The 12,033-nt window shown below is 38.4% G+C and overlaps 1 protein-coding gene across 2 annotated transcripts in view; it reads right to left on the reverse strand.

Annotated features, from left to right (window-relative positions):
* Positions 1–12,033, reverse strand: part of top2b (DNA topoisomerase II beta) — a 28,631-nt gene that overhangs the window by 13,064 nt on the left and 3,534 nt on the right. For both annotated transcript variants that reach the window (XM_042506272.1, XM_042506271.1), the window contains exons 3-13: positions 10,132–10,222; positions 7,767–7,830; positions 5,001–5,146; positions 4,800–4,897; positions 3,197–3,409; positions 2,834–3,007; positions 2,635–2,736; positions 1,882–2,019; positions 1,636–1,774; positions 783–940; positions 10–135 (exon numbers count right to left, since the gene is read on the reverse strand). In XM_042506272.1, coding sequence (XP_042362206.1) covers positions 10–135; positions 783–940; positions 1,636–1,774; positions 1,882–2,019; positions 2,635–2,736; positions 2,834–3,007; positions 3,197–3,409; positions 4,800–4,897; positions 5,001–5,146; positions 7,767–7,830; positions 10,132–10,222 — 1,449 coding nt within the window. The remainder of the gene's footprint in view (positions 1–9; positions 136–782; positions 941–1,635; positions 1,775–1,881; positions 2,020–2,634; positions 2,737–2,833; positions 3,008–3,196; positions 3,410–4,799; positions 4,898–5,000; positions 5,147–7,766; positions 7,831–10,131; positions 10,223–12,033) is intronic.

Here is a 12,033-nt window from a genome sequence, read left to right on the forward strand (position 1 = left end):
GCAGGTCACCTGATCAGTCATGATCATGATCTTGCCATAGCGCAGGGTCCTCAGTGACTCTGCGTCGTCGTAGCTCTTCTTGTATTGGAGGCCAACGATTTTGATGATGTTGTTAATCTCAGCATTTTCCATAATCTGTTGAAAAACAACATGTCAGATGCAAGAAATAATAAAACTGCATTACGCTATACTTTTATATTAATTTTGATTAGTTGACTGAAGCAGATTATTCCCACTGAAAATAAATACAGATTTGATTGCTTTCACATAATCTTGGTAAAACCAAAATATTCTACAAACTGTGGGCAGACGCCTCCAGCAAAGTAGCTGAAACAAACTAAAGGTCCTTTCACACCAACCTGGTCTAAACTTTGGGTCTTTTCAGTTTGATCTGAGCCAAATTTACAGGTGTAAAACCAGAGCCCAGACAGAACAGCTGAACCGTGGTGTGGATCAAACCATTTAATCCTCGTCAACCTCACTGTTTCTAAATCCTCATGACTGGCTCTGACCTTCGTGACAAAGCAAACTATGGACCAGGTGATATATTTTAAAATATTTGTCATATTTTACACCAATACTAGCTTTGAGAATAAATCATATTTTGAAGCGCATCCTACGTAATTGTAACTTTAAAAAAAAAGAAATCACTAAATCAGCCCATAAATCCTGGGGGGACTATTTGCTGCCACTTGTTTCCATATTGTAGTGCCCAGAGTCTTTTATTATAGCCCATTATTATTTCCTATGTTCTCTAATTTCACAATGATCGAGTCTCGTACCTGCTTGTGTGTTGCCTCTCGCACATTTAGGATCTTTCCTCTCAGTGGGAAAACTCCATAGCGATCACGTCCAATGACACCCAGTCCGGAAACAGCCAGAGACTTGGCTGAGTCTCCCTCAGTGAGGATGAGTGTGCATTCAGAGGAGTGCTTGCCACCTAGGACATGGATGCAGATAAGATTAATAATCTCTGTGTATCACTGTACAGTTTTCTGAGCATCCATGATAAAAGAAAAATTACAGTAAACTCTCAGATAAAAGCAGGTGTTCTTGCAAAGGCAGAGTTGTAAAGATGTCCTGAGACAATCCAAAGGGTTGTTATTGAGCTCTACCCAGGTATATTTTAATGGGTTGGTATTGGCTAAAATAAAGATTATCAAAATCCAATACTTTCTTTGCTGTGCAGCCTCCTCGTGCTAAAAGCAATGACCGAGATTACAGAGCGGTGACAGAGGGGCTGCATCAGAGCCAAGGTAGGGCATTTTGCAATCAATTTATTTATTTATTATATTGGCTAAAAAAAGGTAAATTAAATAAAAATTAAATACAATGTTAAAAATGAATGGTGATGAACTCATGACCATAAAGCGCCACATGACCATTGAATTGAGGCGATGCGTTAAAGTCATAACTTAAATACCAATGATGTGCAATTAATGCACTCCTGAAGCCTTGATGTGCCTTAAGAGCAACACTTCATGACCAATCTGATGCTCTGTAAAATTCTCTCTTTACTTCACATAAACTTTTATGATTTTGTTAAAGAGGAGACATTCAAAGCTCTGCCGTCAGTTGTGGACATTTAAGATATTCATCTACAAATAATAATAAACAACCATGCTGTTCACACACCAGCATCGTTGGCGTCATCTAGCTTGGGGATGCCTTTGATCTTGCTGTGCTTCACAGATGAGCACTTTTTATTCAGCTGTGTCTGAGCTTTGAACTTCACCCAGTTGAGGATACTCTCAACGATCCCACAGTTGGTTGCCTGTGGGGGGACAAAGAGACAAAATCCTTTCATGAATGATGCCCAATTATTTTCCATAAGAGACCAAAAACACAGTGAGGAGTTAAAGGCGACAGAAGTGTCCTTACAGCCTTGATAAACTTCTCTGACAGAAGGCACTTGGACCCAAAGCTCTTCATCTGGAGTGTCATGTTCTCCTTGGTCTGGGAGTCAAAAGTGGGGTTTTCGATCAGCGAGTTCACAAACACCCAGATGTGGTTTTTCACCTGAAGCACAAATGAAGGGAGGTTCAATCAGTCTACAATGACACCAACACAATCAGATTACAACATAACATCACGGAACACAGCTTTTCTCTGCCTCCATCACCCGTTACTTACAACATGTCAGCTACTTTTGCACTATTTCCACCTCAGATTATACTGTAAATACATATTCTATTTTCCCACAATCATCATAAATATTTGCACAACATATACACATATTTAGATTTTTTAAACTGAAACTGTGTGACATGCAGTGCAATTTCCTACTTTGCATTATTTTACTACTTATTGTGTAATAATATTTAAAGGCTATAATTCTTTATATCTACTATACACCATGTGTGTATTTCAGTTATCCTGTGCAACTATCAATCATGTACATACAGTATCTGTATAAGTAAAAGGTATATGTAGTGTATCTAGCTTTTATATTGCCATTCTTTATTTTAATAACATTATTTTTATTTTATGTAATTTGTATATTTTATCCTTTTTTTGCACTCAAATCACTTTTTGCGTTTTTCTTTCTGACTTTTGCTCTGCTGTAATGGGTGATCATCGTCATCACAGTCGCCTTGAGTTAGAAATGTTGCATGAAATCATTCATGTTCATACCTGGAAGGGTTTGACTGACACTCCTGCCTTGTTTTTTCGCTTCACCACTTCGATGAGTTTAGCCACTATCTGGTCCACCACATAGTCAATGTGTCTGCCACCCTGAAACACACACACACTCCGAGTTATAAACACATTTTACTCTTTGCTTCCATGTTTACTAACTTCTACCAGTTTTCCACTGTTGATATTTGGATACCTTGGTAGTGGCGATGCTGTTGACAAAGCTGATCTGCTGGAATCCCTTCTCGCTCATTGTGAGGCAAACCTCCCAGCGTTCATTCACAGCTTCATTCACCACTTTTAGAGCCACGCCCGTCTCGTCCAGTTTGTCCTTTACATAAAGATCCACGTAGCTGCGGAACCCATTAACCTTCAGGGACAGAAAAGCCAGAAACAAGTCAGGGTAGGCAGGGAATGTACGCTTTTATTTAACACCATTAATCCTCCATTTAGATTGTCTTTAACACATTTTTATGTCTGTTAGAATCAGCAACCTACATTTGTCAGACTTTAAAGCTAGTGCAGTAAAAAAAAGAAAAAAGTGCGTAATGAGACTTACAGGTAATTTCTTCCCATTCAGCGTGACCTTGACCCCCTTGCAACAGCCGGCTACATCATATGCTCTGCGGGTAAGAAGTGCTACAATATCTTTGTCCAGTTTCTCCATCTTGAACTTAGACAAGTCAGGCTGGAACGTCACGCAGGTGAAATCGTCCCCGTCAAAGAATTTGATCCTGGGATCCGAAGTCTTGCTCATGTTGTTCTGCCACGTCTGAGGACGGGAAAAAAAACATGGTATCATACACACATACCTGCCATTACCTAAAGCATAGTGAAATCCACTTCTAGATTGTCATCTTAAACTCAGACCACCCTTACTAGATCAAGTGCATTTAGTTAATCTCCCAAAGAACGTGATTTGAAACACCCAGTGACTTTACAATTGTGCCCACACATCAAAAGTGATAATATACACGACCTTACCTCAGACACGAGCACATGATCACAAAACCCTATAAAACAGCAATTACTTCATTCAAATATCTCAACGACAAAGTTTCCATACTACAATATTCTACAATCAGATACAGTCATTGCTGTCTGTGAACGAGTAAGACCATCACCTTGGGGTGACTTTAATTAAAGCTGCAGTAGAGCACATTAGCAGCTTCTACAGCTTGTAAACACAATGATATTCTACTTACAGGAAATCTGCTGCATTTACTGTGTTAACAGTGCACTATTCTTGCAGGGTCACCGCACATTTTCATGGACACAATTTTGAAACTTTTCAATGACTGTTTTTTCTTCCTTACCCTACTTGCACGGTATTTTCCAAACATAACAGATTCAGACTCTTTTCACACACATAATTTCATCTAGTTAGCAGTGGAGACATGGAACAGGGGAGAAAATGAAGAAATGTACGTGATGGAAAACAAAACATTATCAAATATCAATGAATACAAGAGCTGTGGTACATTGACAGCTACAGAAACGGAACTGCCATTATGTTACATCACGTGGAAGGCTATCCACGGAAGATTACTAAAATTTATTAAACACTTTAAAATTCAATGCTTTTCCAAACGCTTTAATGATTTTCACCAATTCATTGTCTTTACTATGCCTGGAAAATGTGATTGTGAATTTAATGACTTTTCCAAGTTTTCAATAACCATGGGAACCATGTTTTTATTGCAAGGTTTATGTTTTCAGAGGGAGGGAGATGATGAAAATAACCTTTGACCAAAAAAACAAAAGTTCTCTCATGACAAGCATTGTTATTATAGTCTAAATCTAAACTGATACTGACCATGAACATTCAACCAAGGTATTTTTTTATGGGTGGTGTCACTATATCAAACTATCAAAACATATAATTAAATACCTTTAATGGTACACGGGGCCCAATTATATGACATCTTAATTCTCCTGTCTATTAGCTGAAGTCCTTATGTGTGCCACCATTTTTTTCTATTCTTAACTATTTGCCCTTTTGTTGTTGTTTTTTCTCTGTTTAGTCTGTCCTTTTGATGTTTTTGTTGTTTGTTTTGTTTCTGTATGTGGGTCATGCGCGTTTTTAAGTTGGTTTTTGGATGGTACTTTTCTTGTGATGAAAATTAAATGCAGTATTTCAAAGCACGTTTAGACTTCCTCACCTGTTTGAAACTGTGTCTGTATTCCTTGCAGGCAGTTTCCACTGTGAACTTGGTGCTGAAGATGTTGCAGAGTTTGGCACCGTACCCGTTCCTTCCACCTGGGGCCAAACAAACACTGAGCGTTACATACAGTTTAGCAATATTCCCCTTTCTGTTCCAACGTATATAACCTGATGAAAATGTTAAGACATATCCTCTCACCTGTGACTTTTTTCTCCTCATCATCATAGTTGCTGGAAGTGAGCAGGTGGCCGAAAATAAGAGCTGGGACATACATCTTCTCGTCCTTGTGCTCCACCACAGGTATTCCTTTACCGTTGTTCCAGATAGAAATGGTGTTGGACTCACTGGTGGAGGCAGAATAAAGGACAGGGACGAGTTACAGAGGCTAAAAGAAGAGAACTCGGACACAGACTACCCGAAATCTATTTAGGTGTAAGACCAGATATTAAACATTAATACTTCTGATGTGCTGTTTTATTTCTCAGTTGCCTCTATAGAATAATGACACCATCTGCATTCAGATTGGTTCTTTATAAGCCTCGCTTTCACTATGCAATCTCTTCAGGCAGCAGGTACAATAGGCTGTGAAAATGAAGGCTCTTTTTTACGGCACAAAGGAAGAGCATTTACCATTGCAAAAAAAAAGGGAGATAGCACTTCTGTTTTGCCTGGTGGTGATCTGTAGCCCCCCCACAGTTACAAAAGAGCATCGGTCGACCCTTTTACGCAGCCTCTTTAAGGCAGAAATGTTGCGCAATTAATATGCCTTGCCATTCAACAGCAACAAATTAAAATCTGGTTAATAAGCGAGATGTTGCAGAACAGGACAAGAGTGACATTTTGACGATGTGTTATATGTGCAGACCACCACCGGTAGCTTTAAAACACAGCTAGCAGCAGTTTGCTGCTAATTAAAAGAAGAACAGCAACAGAAAATGTCCACAATTTGGGGTGACATTGACGTCCGGGAACAGAGTTACAGGAGGCAAGTAAGTGAGCAAATGTTATTTATATAGCACTTCTCACAGAGAGGACTCACAAAGTGCTTTAGACAGGATAAAAGAAATACAAAATACAATAGAATATAGAATACAATCAATGAAATAACAATTTAAACACAGAAAACAGGGCCGCAGTAAATTACAGTCATAAAAATAAATATAGACATATAGTCACAATCGTTCGGCAAACGCCTGTCGAAACAGAAGTGTTTTTAGCTGCTTCTTAAAAATGTCCACAGTGGGCACAGCTCCCAAGTCCTGCAGAAAAGTGTTACACCATCTGGGTGCAACAGACTCAAAGGCTCTATCACCTTTATCACCTTTATCACCTTTAGTTTTGAGCCCCGTGCGGGGGACAACCAAAGGCCCGGGTCAGCAGACCTCAGTGGCCTGCTGGGAGCATGTACGCGGAGCAGGTCAGACAGATATGCAGAGAGATGCAGCTAGGGGAGACTGCACAATCACACTCAGAAAAACTGCATTTAGCCAGTACCATAATCAATTAGGGAGTCCCTATAATATCATTAATTTATGTGTAATGTTAAAAAATGGTTTATTGAAAACCAGCAGTGTCAGAACCGATGCTAGCCTAATTTTAAAATGTGTGGGTTTTTTTTAAAATTGCTTTTAATGTGTGAATAATTAATTTTATTATGTTCTATTTTGTGACTGTTAAGTGTCTTGGAGTACCACGAAAAGTGCTCTATTAATAAAATGTATTATTAATTGTAAGGACAGAACTGCATCATCTGCTTTTTTTAATTTCATTCGCTCATATTGTTAAATTGTGTCAAACATGCTTAATGTGTACATGTTAAACTGTGTTGTGTTCCTTATCTCAATGTTGTATGTCTGTACGAGTGTACACGTCATATCTACATATTGTATTCTTTTTTTATTATTTAAGGATGCCCATTAACATTAGGCAAGGGGCTACCGATGAAAATTAGCCCCCCAGCCTACTCGGGTGCATTCACATTTGTGAAAATGTGGATTAAGGTACATAGTGCCTTCTTAAAAAAATAAATTACAATAACAAACTAGGGTTTTAGGAATTCAGGATGATTTATCAATCTTTTATCTCAGCATTGACACGACTTAAGTAAATGTCCAGTTGAGACAGGAGGAAAGATAGATAGGGGGAACCTGGAGCAACGATTTACCCGCGTTATAGGGCGGGGGCGTTTGTGGGTGGATGTCAATGGTCATGAGATAATGGTGGGGTGCGGTCAGTGTGTGGGTGTAAATACATTTCTGAATATGTGAAAAGGCTGTGATCAAGCAAACAAAGGGTGTAAATCTGCTCTTGTATGATCCTCTATGTATCATATCTATCAATCTCATCTCTGATATGATATGATGTCGTTAAATGTGAGCACCAGCGCTTAATGAGCTCACCCACAAACAGGCTGAGTGAGATGTGGACAGGAGCATTAACATCTCTATAAAACCACATTAGCAGCAGAGACCTGAGTGCAGCGGGGCTAATTGTATCATTTATACAGCAGGGGACATTAGAGAGCGGCAGCTCGGCTGAAGGACATGCTGCTGTTTAAGCAGTCAGTTGTTAATGCAGTTGGCAGGCTGGAGGTGAACCGCATATAAAACAAGAGCTCAGTGCATTTAAGCGCAGGCTCATTATACTGTAGATCCTCTGGATTTATGTCTCAAACCTCCTCCATCAACTGCGTGTATTCACCGAGCCTCATCAAGAAAACAGCCACCCGAATACAGGCAGGGACTGTCATCATCACAACTTACAAAGAAGGAAAACAAAAGGACACTCAAAGAAAAGAGCATTTTCCTTCCAAAATGAGCTGCCCATCAGTTTTTATGCATGTAATGAGCTCATGATCGTTACATTTTCAAAATCCAACACGTGGGGCTGATAGTTGTTTGTTAAAGGTACACATTGTACTTGGTACACTTTTATGTTAATTGTATAATAAAACATAGTACTCACGGATCGATGGTGATCTTAATGGCAGACATGTTCTTGTCCCTTTGTTTGTTGTCAGCTGCGTTGACTGTCAGAGGAAAAAAAAAACACATTAAAATAAAATGTTAAACACACAAAAGTATCCTGAATGAGACTTTCATAAAATGAACTTTGATTGTAACAAAAATGATCTTCAACACCAGTTAATCTGTCAATATTTTTTCAGTCAACTGCTTGGTCTGAAATGTCGTCAGAAAACAGCAAAAGAGTTCATCAGAATTTAACAGATCACAAGGTGACATCGTCGAGAGTATTATTCTGGCAAATTAACAGGCCAAATTACACAGACGTTCAATTTACAGATCCAAAGGTGGCAAATTTTCCCTTTGTAGGAGCTTGAACCAAAGAATGTTTGATGAATTGATGGAATAAAAAATAATAAATATGACAATAAAATCAAAGTCGCAGCTCTTGTAGGCATATAAGTGTTTATCATTCCAAACATCTTCTGGTCGCGTTAAAAGATGCAAGAATTTACGAGGATTTGTATTTAACCAGATTATGAGATCCTTCCTTGCAGACAATAAGATGTTTTATCTTGGAGTGGGGAAGTTTTAATATGTATCTGTAATCTTTTAGCTGTTGCCTGTAAAAAGGCAATAATATTGGCTAAATCTGGGAGGTTTTACATCTATTTTAGATGTGCATGGTGGGGGAAATGTTTCTGATGGCGCTGCAAATGCGATTATATCTGAATAAAATTAAGTACAAAATGGACACTGAAGTGTGGCATAATCCTCCAATCTGTCTTAGGAAAAAGTACTCTGTATTGGAGGCCAAGCACTATCGCAGATTTATTTGAGGAGGGTGTGTTTCTGTCATATAATAATCTAATAAAGCTATTTGACCTGATAGGAAAAGGAATATTTCTGTAAGAATATACAGATAAGAAGCTGTATTATGTCTGGGTCTTGTAATGTGATTGATAACACAATCTTAAACTACTACTGGAAAACTGCAAAGCCTCACTTCATAAAACAACCAACTCCGTCTTGTGAAATGAGGCAAATTTTCAAGACCCTAAATTCTCTGAAACAACCACCGACATGCCTTATCAGTTCTTTTTCATTTCTATATAATGGCTTTTAAGATAAATATATATTCATGAGAGGGGACAGGGTGGTGCCAAAAGGGGGCCGAGTGCCATTTGTATTTATTTTACTGCTGAGAAAACAACCCATTGTGATTGTTCTACATTTTTTGGTGATTTTCAAAGCAAACATTTTGGCTTTTTTTTCTTGAAAAATCTTTGGTGATTTTTGAGGAAAACATGCCCTCTTAAACCACAGGGATTTTTTCTTGAAAAATCACCAAAATTACACCATTTATCATAGCCATCAAATGAAAATTATCGTCGGATTTTTAATATTCGCCGGTCCTTGAGCACATCATGTTTTATTACAGAGGTTTGTCAAACAGATTTCCACGACTTTCTCAAACCCTTCAGGCCTGGATATTGCTATTTGCAAATTCCATGACTTTTCAAAGTTTTTCATGACCGCACAAACCCTGGTGGAAACAAGATGTATGTCATCGAGAAAAAAGGATATAAAAGAACTGAATAAAAATCATGGACCCCACTTGGTTCAGTTTGTTGACCAAAGAATTGAAAAACTATACTTCCACAAATAATGCCAGTGTAACGTAGATTTTTGCTGAGTGATTGTCTTAAATATCTACTCCCTGCCTGTGCCTCGTGTTAATAAAATGGTTTCAGCAGTTTTATCCACAAAAAATTAAACTGTCATTAATCAAAACACCTTTATAAACACAGAGGCTAAGAGGGCCAAGTTTGCAGAGATGAAGTAATCATCATCAACACTGTTAAGCAGCATCATTTACAATCTGATTACACTGGTGCACTTTACTAAAAGAGACAACAAGCAAAGCATTACTCCCACACTGTACAGTCATTTAACAGAGACTGTACACCTGCTTTATCAGCCTTTACTCAGCTGAGGAAAGCTGACTGAGCACACTTGCACTTTACCAAGGAAAATAAATAAAGACTGCAGCTTTGGCCGTGAGCTGCCACAAACACCAGTAAGATTTCTCAGTCAACTTTTCATTTTTCACTAATGTCTCCATTCAGGCTGCACACAAAGACACGCTCACAGAGGGAAACTAATCTCCACATAAAGTCCTTGATCAATGCTGCCTCTGAGCAGTGCCAACAGCACACTGTGAGTCACTGAATGACGCTGACATTTTTATAGAGATAATAAGCCTTCGATATCCCAGTTAGAGAGGGATGATCTCAAATGACAAATTAACCTTTATATTAACTGTGCAGATTAGAAAGCCAAAGGAAAAGTGTGGATTCGCTTACCGAGAATTTCATCAAAGATTTTGAACAATCCAGGAACGTAGGTGATTTCTCGCTGGTTCATTCCTATTTCTTCATCGAAAACCCACATTTGCTGCAAAAAAAAAAAAAAAAGATACAAATATACTAAGGGTGGACATTTCATTGGTAGCAATGGTAGCAAAAAATGCAAATGATAGGTTAACAAAGTTGAGTGTAACAAGTTTAAAGGCCATCAGATGTTTTTGATTACTGATATTGATATCAAGATGTTTGAACTGGCAAAACAACAAGCAAATATTCTACTAGTGATTATCTCACATAATATAATGTCGGCATAAGACCAAAATCTGTGACTCCAAACTATGTGATCAAATGTATCTTTTTACTCTGTGAGATCGCAGTGATTTCACAATTGGATAAATACAAAAGCATCGTGTGTGAATGTCAAACTTTTTGCCTGCATCATGTCACAGCCAAAGCCGTTTGAAGGACAAATAGCAGCTAATCACAGAGAAGATCAAACACATTTTTTTCTTTCATTAATTCTTTGTAATTTGCAAGATGAAGAGGCAAAAACACACCTGCAGCGAGATGCCACGATATGTCTAAGAAAAGCTGCGGTGGCTGCGGTGGCTGCTCTGAGCTGCGACTGTTTCAGTCTGCAGCAAAGTGCAGCCAAACAAAAAGTTGCGAATAGTTTTACATTTAGCTGCAAATTGCGGCCACAGAATGTCAACAGGCAATCAGCAAACTGAGTCCTATGCCTCCTTTGACATGTTCGCCTATGTTACGAAAAATTTCTCCCCCCTAAAACACATGTACACAGGATTTCTTGCAGCAAGCTGCACTTTGAAGCTGCTTGGTGTGTTTTCAGAGTAAAAGTGATGACCTAGGATGTGCCAAATACATAATTAAAAGTGAAACTGAATGATAAATGTTTTATTTTTCTACAAAAGGCAGAACACGCTAGCTTTTCCCTCATGCTACCACCAAGCTCTTTCGAAAAATTAAAGACCCCCTCCAGACAAATTTTAAAGTATTTAAAACACTCTGCTATGATTAGTATTATGTTCAACACGCTTTTACTGAATAAAAAGTAAAATCTGGAAGCACATCTACTCTTTCTCTCTCATTGAGAAACTCTTGATGTGGCCTTCACCCCATCTACTACCACTGCTCGCACTAGTCTGACTGATAAGAGAGCAGTACTCATCAAATGGATAGCGCTTACGTCAGAGGAAACATTGGAAAAGATTCAGCCTTACATGTTTGAGCCTTAGTCAGACTAAGTTTTAGACGAGAAGTCTGTTGTGCAACAAAATCAGCTACTAGCAGACATATTAGGATGGTAAGTGTACTTAGCATAGTTTGTTTGTTTGTGTTTATTGTTATATTGTAATTGCCACTGGACGACACAGCGTTTCTGAAACGTACAGTTATATCTGCTACAAAGTAACAGCTTGTTGTCGCATTGTTATGGCATAAACGTAAACCACAGATGTAATCAAAGCTTGCAGAAAGATATATTCTGTCTGCCTGAGGTTTTTATATTACATGTAATCAGTCAAGTGCACCGGCATCGCCATCTTTAGTAGGATTCAAGTCAATACAGACATTTAAGGAACATAAACATAAGTAAAACTAAATTTTGAGTGGAGGGGGGACTTTAACTACAATAACCTACAGCTCCACTTTTGGTCTCGTAAAACACATTTTGCTCTCCATCAAGTGAGTTTAAATTAGCGAGTCTGTCATTTAGCTGATCACTGGACCTGTAGTTTCTGAACATAATTCATACAAGAGTGATTATCTATCGGTCTGTTTTCAATATACTAATTTTTGAATAAACAGAAGCGGAAGAAATCTTTATCGTCACATGTACAATATGCAGCGAAATTTGTCATCTACATTTAACCCATCCTC

The sequence above is a fragment of the Plectropomus leopardus genome, chromosome 18 (genome assembly GCF_008729295.1).
Source record: "Plectropomus leopardus isolate mb chromosome 18, YSFRI_Pleo_2.0, whole genome shotgun sequence".
Lineage (NCBI taxonomy): Eukaryota > Metazoa > Chordata > Actinopteri > Perciformes > Serranidae > Plectropomus > Plectropomus leopardus.